General features: G+C 46.8%; 1 protein-coding gene across 1 annotated transcript in view; it reads right to left on the bottom strand.

The window, feature by feature from the left end:
- The window catches only part of LOC144823828 (uromodulin-like), a 722123-nt gene that overhangs the window by 17986 nt on the left and 682715 nt on the right, over nucleotides 1-21422 (bottom strand). Inside the window, exons 6-7 of the mRNA XM_078682690.1 lie at nucleotides 18892-19134; nucleotides 17926-18085 (exon numbers count right to left, since the gene is read on the bottom strand). Of these exons, the coding sequence (XP_078538816.1) occupies nucleotides 17926-18085; nucleotides 18892-19134 (403 nt within the window). The remainder of the gene's footprint in view (nucleotides 1-17925; nucleotides 18086-18891; nucleotides 19135-21422) is intronic.

Raw genomic sequence — 21422 nt, 5'->3', positions numbered from 1 at the left:
GTCAAGCCATGTCTTCCCTGGACCGGAATCAAGCATCCTAGGACCGGTTTCTGGCTATCAGCCGTCTTCAGCCAGGATAGCTTGACTCCAGTGGCGTAGTGATCACAGGACCCATGTCTGGGCATACCCTTCCTACAAAACACTCCCATGGGTGGGTTTGGTGTGCCTAACCTACAGCTATTTGTTGGTGCAGGCGAGCCTTGCACGACAGTGGTACTGCACAGATCTTCAGATCCCGTACCATAGGCCTGAAGCTGATCTGATCCTTCCTGCTGCGCTTAACCCCTGTTGCCGCAGGGGTTCCCTAAGTACCCGCAGGATATCTAAACAGTGTCCGCGACTAACTGGGCTTGGCACAAGTTGCAGCACCTGACTGAGGCTCGTGTGTTATACTCTCCCGCGCTACCACTGGCAGGGAATAGCTGGATTCCCATTCTACAGGAGACCCTGGTCATGCGTAAGTTGGACAAGTTCCAGATGACTACGTTTGGAGACATGTTTCCGGGCGGACACATTTTCCCGAACTGAGGACCTCCACCTCTGCTCCGCCACTACCATGGACCACTTTATGTTAATGAGAGTTCAGAGGGCACTGTGCAAGTGTATGGATAGTTACCCATTGGAGCCCCCTGACTTCACTATTTTAACTGGGGTTATTAAGGGGGGTGATGGGATCCACTTAGTGGCCTGGATGTACAAGGCAGCAGTGACATTGCTGCCATGTCAAGATGCGAAAGTGCGGGCAGCCCGGGAGCGTGATCTTGGGTTCCCCTTGACTGATGTGCAGTGGGGGGTATTGTGTTCAGATATGCCGGGTGTCTCCAAATCATAGGCATAAGTTGCTGCATTTCAAGTTTCTATGGAGGGCGTATATGACCCCTAGTAAGTTGCATTGTATGGATCCCACTCATCCCCACGCGTGCCCGCGGTGTCTCTCCCCGGGGGCCAATTTTGTGCACATGACGTGGACCTGCCCTAGCATTGAGGATTATTGGAGGTCTATTTTTAGGGAGGTATCCCGGATGGTGGTGGTCGAGATTGTGCCATCACCTCTTTAAGCATTGTTGGGCTATGTTCAAGATCTCCCTAATTCTAAAAGCTGCTTTGTTGCCATAGAGCTACTGCTTGCTAGGCGTGAAATTGCTATCAAATGGTCCAGCTTGAGGCTCCCCCACACTTGCTGCATGGCCACATAGCATGACTTTTTGAATACCACCAGCTACACATATGCGCAGCTGCAGCCGCCGGCTACCCGGCCTGTAGATATCTGGCAACTGCTTCAAGCCTATCTCTTGGCAGCGCAGGATGGTAGTGACCCGTCCTCGCAAGACCAGACTAACCCCCCTGGGCCTACAAATTTGTAAAGGTGTATTTGCTTTCTGTGTTGCCTCCCCTGATTCAGAATATTGCACTCAACAACTGGTTCTTTTGTAAAGTAGATGTACAAATGCATTCATCTCTGGTACTGTATGGGACCTTGTATTTCTTGCTATATCAGTACAAGCTACACTGCTATGTAGGATGGCATTATGTACCTCTTTCTGTATTGCTACACTGTAACGCTATGACCATTGTGTTTTTTGTTGTTAAATTCAATACAAAATAAAAAAATAAAAATAATGATCATTTTCCACTGCAAATTGAGGGCTCCTCATGTTGTTCAAAGATTTCTCCACTGCATTTATGGCATTCCTTGGTTTAGGGTAATATGTTGAAGCAGCAGGCTCTTCATTTATTACAAAGACGTGTCAGTCACTTGGGCATACTAAGTTGTCTATTCTGTCGGGGATGTGGTGGTAACATAGGTAACATTGGCCTCAGGCCTAAGCAGCTCTGATGATACATTACATTTTTTGTGGTCAGGGCGACTTTGGTTTGGGGGCAGACCATGTTGGGTAAAACCTGTGCCTGTGCTTCCTGCAATGTATCAGTTCAGATGACAGAGATGTTCAGGGAGTGTGTCTCCCTTTTAGGCAATAGTTTTTTCTCCCATTCTAGGTCCGCCATGAACTACATAGCATACAGCGAAAATATGCATTAGATAAATATTGTACTCTCTGAGAGTTCATGATAAGCATCAGTGGGACATTGATACACATGTTGCACCACTGGATAACTAACAAGAAGCGCCATGTGTAAACAATAAACCTATATAGGTATATGTTTTTATCACATTTTTAATATATTAAAAACAAAAATGTATGAATAGCTGACAGTTAGGCACAGCTTTCTATTGTGAGTGAGCAGGATAAATGTTAATCCTTGTCCAAATTAGGCTCATGTGTCCCACTGCAGGGGCGGCTTTAGGCATGTGCAAGCTGTGCACCTGCACAGGTCCACCAAACCCCAAGGGCCACCACGCCAATATATATCCTTAATATAATAATCCTCTGAGGATGGATACATATTTGCGTGGCGGCCCCTGGCAGGGATTTGGCAGCCTCTGTCTCTATTCCACTTCCAAACACCCTGACCCCACTCCTCTTCACTGGCCTCCGCGCTCCGCCACTGCCCGGACCCCCTCTTCCGGGGTCCCCTAACTACGCCGGCTGCCCAGGGCCACCATGAGCTTAGAGCCGCCCCTGCCCACTGTAGCTGTTGGTTGCATGTAAGTTCCAAGACCCCTTCAGATTCTACCCCCTGTAGTTCTTGGCTTTCCCTTTAGCTCTGGTACTTACAGTAGTTTATAAGTATCTACCCTTCTATCCTGCCATTTCAGAAACTGGCATCCAGTTAGCCTTCAACACTTGGTTAATACTGAAGGTCATGTCTACTGCTGCAGCGCCAGACATTTCTGCAGCTCTTCAGTTGAGAGTCCTACCTATTCTGTCTTCGCTTCATCTATTGGATCCTTTCCTCTCCCATAGCACCCCTTCAGAAAATAGCCACTCTACAGTTGCTGGATTTCCAGCAGCAACAAGCTCCAACTCCAGCTCATAGTCCTAATGGAACTTTTGAGGCAAGGCGTCTCTTTCGCTTCTGATGTCCTTGTGCCTCTTACCGGGAGCCTTTCTGACTCTCCTGGTATCCTTGGAGCTCAGAAACATCCTCCTCATGTTCCAGCATCTGCATTGTTCACGTTTCCTGCAGCTCCTGGCTCTCTTTGCAATTTACAAATTCTTTTTTTGAACACTTTTCATTGTTTTTTCGACAATACAACTTTTGTTGGATCAACAGATGACATCTCATCTGACAACTTCAGGTACATTTCCACACTGACCGGGGTTAGCCTGCTGCCACATATAGCCATTACATTCAATCTCTCCAGGGGTACCTCCCAGCTGTGTAGTCTGCATTAAGCTGTACTCCTGCAGCATTACTGGTTTCTTCATACGTCCCTCCTAATCTCCACCCTTGCCTCTCCCCACCCTCAGATTCCCACATCATTGTCTGGCACATCCATCTAATTTGGCCATATCTTGTCAAACTTCCTGGGGCACCCTCTCACCATGTATACTGTGGCTTTTGCCTGCATGCACCATTTCATTTTATTGACTCAGTTGGATGAGCTCTGTACAATTTTAGCACTCCACAGCTGTACAGCAACCCTTTTGGCCAGTTCTGCAAATGGTAGAATTCCTCCCTCCTCCAGTCATATGCCCCCCATTGTGGTCTGGCCAATCAGGTCCCCTTGGGGGTGCCCTTTCAGGCCTTGCATCTTAGATATCTACCTCCCATAATTGAGTTTCTAGCTGCAACATCAACCACCATCCCTTCACTCTTATATTTACTCTCCACATCTTGGGGATTTTGGCTGTTGGAGTCTGTAGTCCTTGGGTCCCTTCCTCTCTATACATTAGGCCAAGGTAGCTCACAATGCTCCTCACCTCTCTGTTAGCAATTAGCATTGGATCAATTTCAGAGGCCCATTAATTTGCCAACAGCAGCTGGGTTGCCCAGCAGTAGTATTTTAAATTTGAGAGAGCAATCCCCACCTCATATGCCCTCGGGTCAGGATTTGATAGACTATCCTTGATGCCCAACCATCCCATAGCAGCATATGTGAGGTGGACCCCACTGCCTTGAAAAAGGCATCCGGACACTCATGGAGAGTATTTTGGAGTATGGGGAGAAATTTCAGGAGTGTGATCATTTTATATGGTGCTGCTTTGCTTGTTGGAGATATAGGCAGTGTTCTCCAGGTGGCAACATCTTTCTTAAATTTCTATTGTACCATTCCCGAGTTGGGGCAATAGAATTTCTGGGGTTTGGTGGTTCCATATATGGCCAGATATTGGAACCCTCTCAGGGGTTTGCGTCACTGGGATCCCACTCCCTTCTGGTCACAGGGGGTTATTGCGTGGAGCACCAACTTTCACTAGTTAATTTGAATCCCAGACTCTTTCACAAATATGGTGAGGACCTCCAGCACACTGGGGAGGGAACTATCCAGATTCTTCAGATAGTTGAGGATGTCATCTGCATAAATGGATATTATGTCCCTCAATGTGGAGGTCCAGTTGATCGCGCTTATCAATGCATCCCTTCTCACCCATTCCGCCAGCAGTTCAATTGCGAATACGAAGAGAAGTGGGGAGAGTGGACACCTCAGTCTAGTTCCCCACCCCAGTGTAAAGCCTCATGAGCGAGTGCTATAAACCTTAATGCAGGCTATTGCATCCATGTAGAGCAGCTACACCCAGGCCAGGATCTCAGGGCCAAGCCACACTTTACATAGAATGGCCATTCCAGCTAGTTAAATGCCTTTACTGCATCCTGCACGAGCAGGATAGCAGGTTCCTGGATCACCAGATGTCTCTTAAGACATCTCAAACAGTCGTCTTAAGTTGTGTTGTATGGCTCTCTAAGGTAAGAACCCGGACTGGTCCAGGTTCACCAATTTGTGGAGGACTGTGCTCAGGCTATTTGCCAGTATTTTGGCCAATATCGTAACCCTTCTCTTAAGCAGGTAGATCAGCTAATAACACATGTAATCAACCCTTGGTTCATCACTTTTGGGGATGACCACTATTGTCGCTGTCCTGAGCTCATCCACAAGCTTGGCATCTTTAAACAGTGCTATCATATACTTTTCCCCTTCACTTATTAAGGAATATGTGTGAGAACACATTTGGTGTCAGGGTCTTCCTACTCCTCATATCCCCCACGAGGGTCTGCTCGTCAGACTCCATGAGATCGGTCTGAGGGGGACGGTGCATAGCTGGTTTAGATCGTTTCTAGCGGGCCGTCGACAAACGGTCTGGGCCTCATCCGGTTCGGCTGAGATGCCGCCTTTGGGAGTCGGAGTCCCGCAGGGCTCGGTGCTGAGCCCGACTCTATTTAACATCTTTATGACCCCTCTGGCGGCATTGGCTGAATCTTTTGGGGCCCAGATCGTATCCTATGCCGACGATACCCAGCTCCTCTTTACCTGCGGGAAAGGAGAGGATTTTGATGGAGAGAGTATCCGTGAGTGCCTTGGGGCTGTTTTTAAATGGTTCCAGCTGAACAGCCTCATGTGCAACTCAGATAAATCGGAGGTACTCTTCTTCGGTTGTAAATCTGATCCAAACTGGCAGGAATGGTGGCCTGCCGATATGTCTCCTCCAGCTCGTTCGTCTCAGTTGGCTAAGAACCTAGGGATCAAGATAGACAACGGTCTGACCTTAAGATCTCAGATCCTTGCCCTCACTGGCACCTGCTTTGCCCTCCTCAGGATGCTTCGGAAGTTTCTTCCTTTGCTTTCTGAGGATCACAGGAGGATGACGGTACAGGCCTTAATTGGTTCTAGATTGGACTATGCCAACATCCTTTACCTTGGTCTGCCGGAGTACCTCTTGCAACGGCTGCAGGTGGTCCAGAATACGGCTGCGCCAGCCATATTGGCCTTCACAGGCGAGCCAGAGCCTCCGGCCTCTTGCAGTCTCTCCACTGGCTGCCTATCCGGAAGCGGATAGTTTTTAAGACCCTGACCTTTAGGCTGCGGGCCCCACAGCTTTGGAACACTATGCCTCTGGCCCTACGTAGCACCCCAAACTTGCTGGCCTTCAGGAAGGGCCTGAAAACCTGGCTCTTTGCCCTTTAGACTCCCTTTTTTAACAGTTCCCGTCTGTGTCTCTGTGTTGTGTCTGTCCTTCTTAGGCTGTCAATAAAGCGCCGGGACACTGTTGTTGAGTAGCCGTGCGCTATAGAAGACAATAATAACATAACATAACATAACATAACATAACATATGTGTGATTGCTTCTCCTACTTACCGTTCCTCTACTTCCCAATCTAGTTGTGCCCTCTCCTTCTAATCAAGACATTGGGTAATGAACACCTGCATCCCCCGTGAGTCTATTTGTAGCTTAGTGCTGTGTACCACCCCTGTGTCTCAGAAAATTTTAAGCACCCACGTTTGGGCTTCTTCCCTGCTTGCCAGCTATACAGCATCTTCCCCAACTTGTTGCCAAATTCATAAATGTTGTGTTGCTATGCCCAATATTGTTTTTACGCCTCATTCTTTACCAATTGCCAGAATTATTCTCTAGTCAACTCTATTTGTCCCATTAGTGAGAGGTTAGGGGCCTCTAAATATGCCACCTCCAGTCTCCCCAATTAAGTTTCTGAGTCTTTGATTTCTTTATGTTTATAAAGCTTGTTACTCAGCACCTGGGAGGTCAATTGTCAAATGAGGGAGAGTGTTTTCCTCTTTTGCCTATCCCATAAAATCACAGTGGACAGGGCCGTTTCTACCATTAGGCCAGACTAGGCAGACGCCTAGGGTGGCAAAAGGGGGAGGGCGAGAAAAGGGGGAAATAATTTTTCATATAATCTATAATAATCAGGGCTGTTAATCATTCATAGTGCGAACCCGCTACTTGTTACGGCCCTGCTTCTTGTTGCTGGCCTGCCCCCAGAGAGACTGGACCAATGAAATTACGAGGGGCAGGCCTGTCACCTTTCGATTAGCCTCTTGGTGCACAGCAGACTCGGAGTGCTGTGGAGCTGAGAGGAGGAGTCAGGAGCATCAAGGCAAGGACTGGTAGGCCGATCCTGCAGCCTGCTCATGATGCACGTGGTGTGAGAGACTTTAGGTGCCAGCCGGTGTATTACCGACATGGTAGGATTCATTTAGTGGTCGAAATAATGTCCACTTTACCTTCTCTGACGCTGTCAGTCACCCGTCTCTCTTCCTCTTTCTCTTATTCCCTCTGTTTCTCTCTCATTGCTCCTCACTGTGTGTGAGGGAGGTGCACGCGTTGTAAATATCAACGAGCAAGGCCTTTCTTGGCGCACTTTCTTGACATGGAATCTGTAGTGAGACGTGCAAAGCCTACAGCCGCTCTCTGCCCGCTCCCTATCTCTACAGCAATTGTTGTGAAATGCCACCCTTGTTGGTCGAGGTGCCGGCCCTGTCTTTACACCAACGGGATAAGGGCTGAAAGGAAAGTTGAACAGTTGTTTCATTTCACGTCTCTTCCTCACCTGCAAGGAGGTCTGTCTGTACCCCCGTGGCTCTCACACTCCTGGCCTAAAAGCTGTGTAAAGAACGGCAGGAGCATGTCTTGGGCAGGTGGGCGGAGGCGCCAAAATCGCGTCTGAAGTCTGATCTAAATGTGAGAAGATAGGGGCGAACATGTGAGGCGATTAGCTTTTGTAACATCGCATTTTTTAAGCTTAAGAGGCTGTGGTGGCACCAGGCTGGTCAGGCCGGGAGTAGTGAGTGTCTAAAATCACTTTGCACTCACCAGGATACAGCCCTGTAGGTTTTTTCCTTCCGCTGGGATTGGGGTGGGGACGCCCTCTTCAAAGAGAAAGGGAAAATGTCCTGTGAGGGAATTGAAAGGAAACCGGGATGGGGCATCATCTCCTCGCCCACTCTCACTCCGACTGTCTGGTGTTTAAGGGCTGATTTGCAATGCCAACAGCCCCAGTCATGTGGGTGTCCCTGAACGGTTCAAAAGGGGGTGGTGATGGACGGAGCATCTGAATCAATCAAACACTCACACCCAGTCAAAAGATCTGGGTTTAATCCATCACCGTTCTTTAGCCCACTCTGCCACCCCAGTTCAGACATGGCTATATGCAAATCAGTCTGACCCTGTGCCTCATGGGAACAGTCCAGCCCAAACTGCCAAGCCATGCCTTCCCTGGACCGGAAACAAGCTTCCGAGGACCGGTTTCTGGCATTCCAGCCGTCTTCAGCCCGGCTTGCTTGAATCCAGTGGCAAAGTGAGCAAGGGACTCACGTCTGAGCATACCCTGCCACACTCATGGCGGCCAAAAGCGGTACAAAAGGGGGTGGTGATGGATGGAGCATCTGAATCAATCAAACACTCACACCCAGTCAAAAGATCTGGGTTTAATCCATCACCGTTCTTTAGCCCACTATGCCACCCCAGTTCAGACATGGCTATATGCAAATCAGTCTGACCCTGTGCCTCATGGGAACAGTCCAGCCCGAACTGCCAAGCCATGCCTTCCCTGGACCGGAAACAAGCTTCCGAGGACCGGTTTCTGGCATTCCAGCCATCTTCAGCCCGGCTTGCTTGAATCCAGTGGCAAAGTGAGCAAGGGACTCACGTCTGAGCATACCCTGCCACACTCATGGCGGCCAAAAGCGGTACAAAAGGGGGTGGTGATGGACGGAGCATCTGAATCAATCAAACACTCACACCCAGTCAAAAGATCTGGGTTTAATCCATCACCGTTCTTTAGCCCACTCTGCCACCCCAGTTCAGACATGGCTATATGCAAATCAGTCTGACCCTGTGCCTCATGGGAACAGTCCAGCCCGAACTGCCAAGCCATGCCTTCCCTGGACCGGAAACAAGCTTCCGAGGACCGGTTTCTGGCATTCCAGCCGTCTTCAGCCCGGCTTGCTTGAATCCAGTGGCAAAGTGAGCAAGGGACTCTCGTCTGAGCATACCCTGCCACACTCATGGCGGCCAAAAGCGGTACAAAAGGGGGTGGTGATGTACGGAGCATCTGAATCAATCAAACACTCACACCCAGTCAAAAGATCTGGGTTTAATCTATCACCATTCTTTAGCCCACTCTGCCACCCCAGTTCAGACATGGCTATATGCAAATCAGTCTGACCCTGTGCCTCATGGGAACAGTCCAGCCCGAACTGCCAAGCCATGCTTTTCCTGGACGGTTCACAGCGGCGGCACCTCCTTCAGACCAAAATGGACCCAGCTCTCATCCATCCACCCTCCTAACTGCCCCTTTCTGTGGAGCGGTGGCTGTCTATCTGGTCCTCCCAGCGGGAACAAACAGACAGGGGCTGTCATGGCCCAGGAGGTTAAAAACACACACAGCTGGACTCTGCTTCCAAGAGTAGTTGAGACACTGCCTTGTCCCTTCTTTGGTGCTCTGGGGTCCGTAGGAGGAGCGAGGTTGATCAGATCTTACACCATAGGGAGAAACCATTCTGCATCTGTGTAGGCCTCACAGGAGCGCGGGTGCTTTTAAAAAACATTTTGCAATATAAGCAAGACTTTCCCGTTCAAAGCTTGTGTAAGACATTTCTGCTGTCAATCAAACAGAGGGATGTTATGGGAATCAATGTTCTTTTAATACGGCTATAGGTGCAGTAGGCAGCCAGATGCAGGCGTGTGACACACACGTGTGGTTTGTTTGCTTGCGTAGTTGTTTAGGCCTTCAGTGGCTTCCGGGGTTGGCGTGTGAGGGTAGGTAGGGGTTATATTACTCTTGCAAATAATTAGTAGTAAAAGGGAGGGGGCGGCATTTTTCAATTCTCGCCTAGGGCAGCAAAACTCCAAGAAACGGCCCTGCTGATGATTAGATGCCCAAATCATAGATACATGGATACCTTTATGCAAACAAAGGGGTGCAACCCAATGTTTGACACATGCACACATTGTTTATAAATGATATGCCACATGGTCTCAAATCCCTGCACCATCAGTAAGCTCCACATTTTGAGTTCTACAGTAAAGGGAGGCATGGGTAAATCACACGTTTTAACTGTTATCTTGTGTTAAATGAAGCTAAACCTCATCCAAAGGAGAATTACTGTATGGTTTTACTTTTTCCAGTTGGAGAATCATATTGAATTCCCAAATTTGTTTGTTGTACTTTATACAGTTAACACCAGATTTTAGGCAGGTATTAAACATACCAAATACACGAGGGGTACCAGGCTGTTCCTAAAAGAGTGATAGTTTGGTCGGAGGCAGGTTAGGGATGCTGTAGGACAACGTGGGCTACCTACAAACGGGCATCCATTTTGTTGGATGTAATGGCCTCACACACCCTTGCAAGTGTCATGCTTCATCATCGGCAATGCTCCTCGTTGGGTTGGCGGTGCAATACCCAACGGGCAACACCTCAAAGAGGGGCTCTTTGGCAGAGATCTTTTTCCAACTGCCGTATGGGTGAAGTGCGGGTGTGGGGCCAGAAGGGTGTAGACGTGAAAGTGGGTTAAAATGGGGGCAAGGGTATCAGGATCAATTTTATTCTGGAGGTCCCTTGGCTCCAATTAAAATTTGAACAAGGACTAGACTTGTAGGGAAATAATGTACCCTAGTACAAGGCTAAACTAGTGTGTGACTGGGTCGACATGTTTCTCGCCAATTAGTCAAATTGACTGGCGATTCATCAGGACCAGTGTCTAACTATGTTATTTAAGAGACAACTGTCTACAGTATGGCTGTTCCACTATTTTGCATTGTCAAAATAAGGGGAAGTCGTGTACCTGTGTTGCGCTCTGTGTTCCTGGATGGGGAAAAAAAGGAGAGAGCAATTCACACAGTGTAAACTAACTTGTAACAAGGTGGGTGACCTGATAGCACTCAGTGTTCCATGCATGTGGTTGTGGTACTAGCATGTGATTAAAACAATATTAAGTCATCCATGGTGAGCACAGTGCACAGCATGCTCATGTGGAAAGACATCATTAAAAAATGACGCTGCAGTATTCAATTAACAACTTAAGTTTTTATAGGCACTCACCTATCGGGTGGTGGTATGCTACAACAACAGTACCCGGCCGGTAGAACAGCGGGTGAACCTCATAATGGACAGGCTGGTTGATACACAACTGGCATTAGTCTTATTTCAAAGTTGGACATCTTGCATATGTATAATTGCTGTATCAAAATAAGGGTCTCACTCGCTGCTACCCTGTGTTGTAGTATCAGTAGAGTTGTCCCTTAGAATAGTAGAGGTGTCAGGGGCAATGTGGAATTATAGCAGCTGTTAGAGGCTAGGAACTGAGCAGTCGATTGTCTTTAGGTTTGCCCCCAGCTCACTCCTTATGATCAGCCTCCCTGTTTAATGCACGGTGCCACAAACCGCCTACAACCGCAAACATACATTCAGTCAGCTTAATTAAAAACATGCAACACTCTCGCAGTATTCTAGAATCAGCAAGACGTATCGAATGTCGATCTTATCATGAGCCTTAGATGCCCCCTCAATAGTACTTAGTTCCTGGTCTCGCCCAAACTATAGACTCGTCAATCATGCAGTTGATAACCGGTCCCAACCATACTAGTATCTTGGTTTAGGCAAAATTGTCAGGTCATCTGATTGTTAAGCGATGACAAATACCCACTGGGAACGGGTGCTGGTCTAAAGCGCCGGGCTGCAGGTCGTGCGCCGCGGTGCTGGTGCCTTAATCATGCTTCGCTAGTAAAGCGAGTATGTCGGTAAAGCAGTCACAATCCTGCCGACTGGCCAACTCGTGTGCTCTCAGGCACCTGGCATAAAGGGGAGACTTACTGTCGTTATCCCGCGTCTTCTTGGTTAGACCTACCCCTCACCGCCGGTCCCGGGTAGATGGGCTCTTGTTTGCCTGTGCCTATTTTGTAACAAGTCATCCACGTGACCGGGGGCGTGTTTGCTTGTTCTGGGGTAGAGGTGGCGCTTACCCGGAAGTGGTAGTTATTGTCACTTCTGGCGGCCATTCTCAGTGGTGTTTGAGAAACGGGATGTATAAGAATTTAAAATGGGGACCGATAAGTGTTTTATCTTAAACTTGAAATAAAATTAAAACTAAAACAGGACTTCTTGTAATCGGAACCCTCTGACGACCCTTACTCATTGGTGTTTTCGAACTAGGGTATTAATGGCTTGTCCTGTCTGGTAGGTAAAGGTACTGTCCCTTGTGTATCAAAACGGACCCCATGTGTCTTTGAGTGCCCGTTAGGTCTAATCTATAGCTCCCCAGGAGGTTCCCAGAGTACTCAGAGGGGTGGCTGTTGTTGGTTCACGGGAGTGATATGGACTGATCATGGCGTATCACCCATCCATGTGGATTGGGGTTAGTTTGTAGTTGTAATAGCTTTCTGTCCAGTAAATGTGATGTGGGTAGGTAAGGCACAGTGTATGGGTGGTTCATGCTTAGGCACGAGGCTGAGTTTGTATCAGGTGGTATCAACCCAGTTTCACAGAGCGGCCCAGGGGATATCCTCATTAAGGCCCGTGGTGTCCGTGGACAATCGATGAATCCACCTTTGTTCGTTGTAGAACAAGCTTTGTTTAGTGGAGCCTGCATTTGCTTCTAGTATCAGCCACTTAATGGAGTCAGCGCTGTGGTTGGATTCAAGAAAATGCTTGCACATCTTTGTGTTGTCCTTTTTGCAGCGAAAGCTACTGCGATGCTCCGCCAAGCGTGTCTTGACTGGGCGTGTGGTCATACCCACATAGTATAGGTTGCAGGGGCACATTATGAGGTAGATGCATTTAGCAGTGTTACAGTTGGTGTGGCCTCGTAGTTCCCACAAAAAGGTCGGGGTCAGTTGAATGGATTTGTATGCACCTGTGAATGGACAAACGCTGCAGGACCCGCAAGCGTAATGACCCGTAACCGGTGGTAGATTCCACAGTGTGCGTTGGCTAACCAGTCTAGGTTTCCTAGGTCTTGTGTGTATCAAGATGTCCTTCACATTTTGTGACCTTATGAAGGCAAACCGTGGGAGATCAAAGTTCATGTCTCCAGTGTTCAAGATTTGCCAATGGCGTTTGAGTGCCTTTTTGACTGCGTTGGACGCTGGTGTAAATGTCGTCACACATGTCAAAGATTCCCCTAAACCCAGGTTCTGTTCCTTTCTCTCTAGTAGACCATCCCTGTGGTTGTTCAAAGCTCTTTTCCACGCTCTTGTGACCTCCCGGTTTGGATAACCTCTCTCTAATAGATTTTTGGACAAGAGGGTGGACTGTTTCTTATATTCAGAAACTTGGCTACAATTACGCCTCACTCTCAAAAATTGCCCAAACAGGAGGTTGTCCCTTAAAGCTTTCGGATGGTGACTAGTGTAGTGGAGGAGGCTATTCCGATCGGTTGCTTTCCTGAACATGGTGGTTTTGAGATGTCCGTCACCCACCATGATTTTCAGGTCTAGAAACGAGATCTCTGTTGGAGATGCCCTTATAGTGAAGTGCAGAAACGGATTGAGAGTGTTAATCCATTCAAAAAATGACTCATAAGTTTCTTTGTTCCCGGCCCAGAAGATCAAAATGTCGTCAATAAAACGCTTACATAGCTTTATGATGTTATGGTAAGGGTTGACTTGGCCATGGATATGCTTCCTTTCGAAGTCTGCCATGTAGAGGCAGGCCACACTCGGAGTATATGTACTCCCCATTGATGTGCCCTGGGTTTGGTTGTAATGTTGGCCTTTGAACTCGAAGTAGTTCTCCGTGAGGGCCATGGTAGCACATTCCATGATGAATGTAGTGGGCGAGGGTGAGTCCCATAGTTCTGCGTTAAGAACTTTCTCAATCACCCCTAGTGTGGCCCTCTGTGGGATGTTGGTGTAGAGGGCCTCAACATCCAGGGTGATGAGGAAGTCTATCTGGGAGCTATCTTCAAAAGTCCCCAGCAGTCGTAGGACATCGGTAGTGTCCTGGACGTAGGACGGAATATGTTTCACTAGTGGCTGGAGAGAGTGATCACAAAATTGTGACAGTGGCTCAAGTACAGAATCAATACCTGATACTATTGTGCGTCCCGGCACTGGTGTCGTCCCTTTGTGTATCTTGGGTAAGATATAGAAATATGGGACCCTGGGGTCCTTTTTGATGAGGAATTCAGCCTCTTTCTTGCTGATCCACTTCTGGCATTCTGAAGATTCCACCATGCCTGCGATCGAGCCACTTAGGCGTCCAGTTGGATTATTGGGGATTGGTGTATAGTATCTCCTATCACTCAGTTGTCGTAGGCAATCCATGTCATAGTCAGCAGTGTCCATCAGGACTGTTGCTCCTCCTTTATCCGCTTGCTTTATGGTTATTAATGGATTATTAGCTAGAGCGGAAAGGAGCTGAGACTCAGACGTGGAGATATTGGAATGAGTGTTATTACTCGGGAGGGTTCTGATGTCCTGGAGAACTGCTTGCTCATACGTCAGTATCTCATTAGGTACCATGCCACTATGTGGGGTAAATGTTGAGGCATTGTGGAGTCCCGAGTCCTCAGGGGCTTCCATAGGTCTCCCATCAAAGAAAACTTTGAGTCGGGTTTTGCGGAAAAACTTCCTCAGTTCACACATTTGCTGGAAGTTATCCACCTTAGGGGTGGGAACAAAACCCAAACCTTTTTGGAGTACTTTCTCCTCGTTGGCACTAAGTTGGTGCAAGGAGAGGTTGACCACTAGGCTCACTTGCTTGTTGTCTTGCTCCTCGTGTCCATCCCTTGATTGGGGGTGTTCTCCCATTGCACCCTCTTTTCTGGAGCGTTCCCTCGCTTTCGCCCTCGCCCTCTGCCCCAGCCTCTGTCGAAAAAAGGCCGGTCTTCCCCTTGTGGGGCAAATTGCGGGGGGGTATTGGGGTCCATAGGGTGGGAATGGGTGTGGATATTGTGGGTATTGCCAGTAACCTGGACCCTGAAAGGGGGGCTGTGGGTGATTGTACCTCCCACGCCATCCACCTCTTTTTCTGCCTCCCCGTTGTTGAACTGTGGCATCCTCCCCACTAGAGTTGCTGTCGGTGTTGGAGTTCCTTCTAGACGATGTTGCACTAGAGTCTGACAGGTACCCAGAGCCTGGGGGAACATAATCATCTTTGAGATAGGGATATACCTTCTCTTTAGAGAAGCGTTGAATGTCCTTTTGTAGTTTCTTGACTTTCTGCTTCATAAGGTATTCCTTATGTTCGGCCAGTTCCTTATTGATCTCGGTAAATTTGGATTTGAAACCTAGACAAGGCATGGTGTTTTTGAGCGTGTTTTCTGCTGCTTGTATACGTACTAGAAGGTCAGCTGCTAGGCGTTTAGCTGTATTCACCAGCAGGATCAGTAGGTCATGGGTACACTTCCACGAGATCTGCGACCAGTCGACCTTGAATTGGCCTTCCTCCCAGTTGAGGTGAGATGTTAGAAGAGCGTGGAGAAGGAAAATATGTTTTCTGGCAGGGGAATGCAATGTAATCTCACCTGTCATAAAAATGGGGATTGAGGTCCCAAATGATTTTACTGTGCTTAATCAAGGCATGGTAAATCCAGGGTTGGTTACGCCACACCTAGAAAACGTGAATGTAAAAAGCATACCCACTTGAAATCAAGCCTGGGGGAATTCTACTCTGTATGACTCATAACGATGGCCAGATGGTGTGATCTTGGAAAATCAAATGATCACATTGTGCCTCAATATTTTGTTGGATTCTAGCTTTCTTCATATCTTAACAGTATCCATTGCACTTCTTTTCAGCACTGTTTATTACCTTATAGGAGTTAAGCACTGAGCTCTGCAAAGAGGCATTGTTTTGTTTTGAGGTGAATAGCTCAGTCTGGATGATTTGAACACTCTTTTCCAGTACTCTATGCCTTTAACTACCTCTTTTCCATCATGCAATTACCTTCCCTTGCCGCGTCCGTCTATGCTATTTCCAGTGAGTCTCCTTATGACAATGGAAAAGGAACAATGGTTGTGCCTTAGGACTCAACCACCTACCCCCAACTCCCAGCTTTGTCTGAACCATCTGAAATTTGGACATTTGAACCTCCCCAAACCCCTCACCGCTCTGCTCTCACACCTGCACCTTACGCAGGGCATCCATAGATTATATTCCTGAACTCACAAACTTCCTTCTCAGATCTCCGATCCTTGATTTTCTGCGTGCACACTTGTGCCGTCCTACTCTCAACTTTTTTCTTCTCAGGAGACCATATTATGGAACATGTTCTCTTGTGCAGGGCACAGCTATTTCCTTTTTTGATTCAAGTGCACTGCCTAACCCTCTTGCACTTAACTCCGAATTCCTGTGTGTTCGTGCCACGAAGAGCTGCCCTGACTCAGTGGAGAGCTACTAGCTTCTTTTGAGTTTCACTTGCCCAACGTTCATTCAGATAACTTTGAAATTCTATGGTCAATGCATGAACTTGAGACAGCATGAGGTGGAAAAAGAGAGAGACAATCCCTGGTCACTGTTTCTGGCTTGTGCTGCCTGCACTTCACGCACTGTTTTGGAAAAATCTTGAATTATATATATTAACTTTAGACACCGGTTATACAAAAAATGACATGCACTCAGCTCCGCTCTGATCCTGCGCCCTCTTGATGATGTGTTTGCAGAGCTCTGCAGAGTGAGCAGTGCTTGACTTTCTCTGTTTCTGAGCTGTACTGTCTGCAGCTCACGCACTAACTGGGAGGAATTCATTGTATGCACATTAGACAGTGCAAATGCATAAAAACAGTGTCTCAGATCAGCTCTGAGCCAGCGACCTGTTCATGACGAGCCGTGGGGACACATCATTAAACGGTGTACTGGTGCAGAGCAGGCGAGAAACCTGCTTTTAAGACACTTCTTTGGTTGAAGCCCGCACACTTCGTACATTATCTGTGTTAGTGCATGAGCTGGAGCCAGATTATCCTGGAAACAGGACGAGGCAACCACAGCTCACGGTTTCACAAGAGAAGGCGATTAAGTTACTTTTGTATTAAATGTTTTGCATTACATTGACGTTAAGAATTAAAAACACAGATTGATCATGACTTATGTAGGCTTGTTTTTTAACATGACTGACATCTGGTCGCCATCTTGTTTGATAATATGTGCATTTCTTTGTTTCTAGGGGAAGCTGAACTACAATTATCAGACGTGTCCTTTTACCCCTTCTCGTGTGAAATGTATTACTTCTGTGTTAAATGTAGAAGGTTCTAACGAGCTGTTACAGTGCACCTGCAGACTCAGAGTACAGACTGATGCAATGTATCTCGTTAATTTACAGATAAATGTAAGTTTGAGGGTCACGTAGAGAATATTCATTATGTAGGAGTCTGAGAAACGAACGAGTTAGTTTGCTTTAACCTAATTGGTTTGTTTTGTGGGAAACATGTATAGGCGCATCAAATATTTGAATTGTGAGATTTAAGCAACTGCAATGTATTAGAGAGCTCAGATGCCTTCCTAGATTGCTTGCAGACATCTTAGGTAAGATTAGGGTTCGTGTTTTATGGGAGAGCCAACTTTACCTAACTTTTTCTTTGAGGCGAATTTATATTAGTTTGTTCTCTTTCCTATATATTTTGAACTTCATATTCATTAAATGTATTCATGTACTCATTTCCGATTGATACTGTTTTGATGATTTTGAATCTGTAAACTTTTAACGTTTAATAAACCTTTATGTTTTGAAACCTTATCCATTTCTGACTTCTTGTGGAGTCTGATGTGCTTCACTTTATCTAAATTTATTGATTTAAAGAGTAGCCTCAGCTGTGAATTCTGATTCATCACAGCGCGCTTTAGGGGTCCTGAATTTGCACTAAGAAAAGAGCTACAACTAATTATACATAGACTTCAAAGAGGAGCACACTTCTGCTTTGTGTCAGCACTGAACACGCCCCCATGATGCAGCCCGCCGCATTTCTTTTACACATGGGGCCTCATTTATGTAAACCTTGCGCCACCGGTGCGTCACTTTTTCCCATGTGAAAAGTGACGCACCGGCGGCGCAAGGCCTTCATAAATAAGGCCCATGGTATGGGAAGTTAATTAAATTATTTTGCTACGTCAACCCTCATCACTTACCCCGCAGGTGTTTGGTGTTGTCTTCTTGCACAGGGATATGTCACACCACATGTACACTGCAGACATATCTTGAAAGGCAAAGGTCACTATCTGAAACATAACTTCAAGTGAAACACCGTTGTGAATAATCTGTACATCCACTGCATCCGTCACTGGACAGCTGTGAAGAGAAGAGAGCGCGGAGTTAGATTTCAAAGACTGCTTTTAATGTCACAGTCACCCCTGCAGTCTAGCTGACGTGCCGGCTGAGGGGGGCGTGTGTGGCTCACCCAGAGCGATGGATGAAATGCAGAGCCAGGGACATCAAGTGAAACAGTCCTACAAAGGGTGAGACTCAACCACTGATTGAGACTGTGCTCCACAGTTTCAGCCTTGCCACAATATTGCACAATATTTGCGACACTACCAAGAATACCAGATGAGATTCGACGTAATCCGTATCAGCTCTAATGATGCATGCGTCAGGGGTTGTGTGTGCCCTATTTTGTCATCTGCGAACGGGGACAGGTGCAGGGATGCGCAAGAATCCTCAGGACCGCCAGGAGCCGTTTCCTGGTGGCAAGTTTTAGAGATAGCTGAGCTCACTGCAGTCAGCCATGCGTAGGTGCATTTCCACTTAAAATCCGACTCTTCTCACTTTTTCTCCGACTACCAATAGATTTCCTTCAGTTCTTGGTGCGTGCTTTTAAAGTGAAAGGTAGGCTCTAGATAAATGATCTCAATAACTCATTCATTCATTCATTCACTATCACTGGGTATGTGTTACCAACTTAAGTGGCCTCTCTTCCTTAAATAAAGGAATTGCAGGTCCTTAAAGGATATACTCCACACTTATCTGCTGTTCAGATTTGACTTTCACGACAGCGGAGAATATTTAATTTCTACTTTTTTTGCGTATTTGCTTCGTTTGTATTAATTTTACTTTAGCATCTGCCAACTATTTGCTTTTACGTAATGGTCACTTACCCGTTTGATATTAACAGCACTCCGGGTTCAGAGGGGCTGCTGCTTGGGGCAGCAACGCACTTGTCTGCTCTCAACGAAAACACGTCTGCATCCGAGAATGTAGTGGAGATGCCAATGTAGAGCGGGGCTCCCACAGTCAGTGGAGTATCTACTGTGTACGGATCAGTAAAGGCATTTGACATGTAGGCAGCCATGGTGGCGGTGAAGGGTCCCGAGCCATTCGCAGAGGGCAGAGGTACTTCCCTGCACATACATAAAAAAATTAGAAGGAAGCACTGAACAGCAACTGTTATGCACATATTAACCACTGAAGAACACAATAAATTACATTACATTACTTTGCATTTATAATGCACAATGGGCCAGATGTATGGCCATTTTAGCATGTGAAACAGGTTTGCAAACCCGTTTGCGCATACAAAAACAGCATGGAGAATGTGCAAACCCTATTTTGCGAGTCACAATTTTTTGCGACTCGCAAAATAGGGTTTTGGGACTCACTATTAGGAAGGGGCGTTCCCTTCCTAATAGCGAGCGCAACCCTATGTAAGAATGTTTTGCATCCGCAAAACACTAACAAATTACCACCCTCTTCAAGAGGGTGATAATGCACTCGCAAAACTTCCCGTTTGCAAATGCAGGGGAAAATATTTTTTCAGGGCAGGCAGTGGACCGCTGCCTGCCCTTAAAAAATGAAAAGAAATCGTAATTTTTTTTACATTTTTTTAAAAGCATCCCATTTTCCTTTAAGGAAAACGGGCTGCATTAAAAAAATCTGCTTCATTAAAAAGCAGTCCCAGACAATGTGGTCTGCTGAGCCCAGCAGGCTACCATACCTGGGAGGGCCTGCCATTCCCAATGGGGTCACAAATTTGCAAGATGCTCTTTAATATTTATGAGCTTCTCAATTTGCAACTCCATTGGGAATCGCTAACAGTGTGAAATACACTGTTGTACATTGGAAATAGCGCCTCGTAAATTGCGAGTCGCAAAAAACTCACAATTTGTGAGGGACTATTTCCACAGTCTTACATCTGGCCCTCAGTCTATAACTACACAGCTTGCAGAGGCTGAACAAACGTCCACCAGGGCTAAGACTTGTCAGCAAGAACATGATGTAATAGACAAACATGTATAAAGATACCTTCATCCAGGGCAGTGCTTGCTGTGCAGAGCATCGTGACGCAGTGCTCAACATGCAGTACTGTACCTGCTTTCGGCAAATTGATGGGTAACACAGTAATAACCTTTTTGTCTGGCATTCTTGAAACATAAGTAATCTTTCATTAGGAGTGACTTCTATGTCAATAATCCTCTCAAAATATGCAAATCAGTGCTATCAAACTGCATTTCTGAACGAATAATGATAAATAGGTATAAACAAGTAGATGAGCAGAGCTACCTACTTGGGGAGAGGATATTTATTTTTTCCACTTCGAAAAGATCAAAAGTGATGAGACACTTAAATAAATTAGTGCCTAATTATGAGTTTGGCGGTCCATAGGACTGCCAAACTCACTGTGGAGGTGTGAAGGCGGTCAGGGTCCACCACCCCAGTGGTCCAGCCCCCTTATTATAAATACAGCTGTAGGACCGCCATAGGACAGAACAACTGCCAGGGATCCTTGATCCCTGGCAGTGTTGTAGCGGTCTGAGGTCCGTGATATGCTGCTAAACTTATTACAAGTTTCCTCACCGCCACAGATTGCATGGCGGGGAGCCCGCCAAGAAACCTGTGAGAAAACTCAGGGGGCCCTACAGGGCCACCTGTTTCATCATGACCTGCGGATGCGTGCAGCCTCCCCTCCTACACCGCCAAACTCATACTCACCCCCTTAATGTTCTCCCTACAATGATGCATGCAGTAGTAGAGTGGTATCAATTGATTCAAGTGCTACCTATACTCGATAGGACACCCAAATTATAACATATCACACGAAAAATAATGAGGGTCGTATGGTGGAAGAAGAAGTAGGGCATTCTTACAAATATTGGAGTATTAGTATTTTTCCAAACCTCAATGCGAACCAACGCTGGAAATATTCCTAGTGGTAGGCTGGTAGGGATACGCATGTCTTGAAACACTTCCATAAGGCATATGGGGTACTAGCGATGGCCCTGTTCAAAAGAGCTTATGAGCGAAAAAACAAACGTAAAGGTCGGCATGAAGCTCTGGTGTGGACTCCATAAGTGTTCCAGAATTTTGAAGAGAAGTGCTGGAAGTGCGCTGTCGGATTCTGCCTTCCGACACTATTCAAGCAGATGGAGTTTTATTAAGAAGATCTTCTACATGCAGAAGTGGCTTTGCTAAATTGTGTTGCAAAATTGGACAATGCTGAGTCACTGTCTATGGAAAGTGAGCTGTGTTTAGCTGAGTTGTTAGGAGTGAGCATTTGTGATGCTGAATTTGCTCTTGCCAAAAATGTGAGCTAAATGAAATTGTGGCCAAGGGGCTTCCTGACGCAGAGGGCCCTCAAAAGGCATTGGCTCCTCATTTTCACAAGTGTGAACAAACACAACATAAAACAATA

The sequence above is a fragment of the Lissotriton helveticus genome, chromosome 3_1, assembly GCF_964261635.1.
Source record: "Lissotriton helveticus chromosome 3_1, aLisHel1.1, whole genome shotgun sequence".
Taxonomy (NCBI): Eukaryota; Metazoa; Chordata; class Amphibia; order Caudata; family Salamandridae; genus Lissotriton; species Lissotriton helveticus.
Note: the sequence above shows the minus strand (reverse complement) of the source record. Positions and strands in the feature narration are given on the sequence as shown.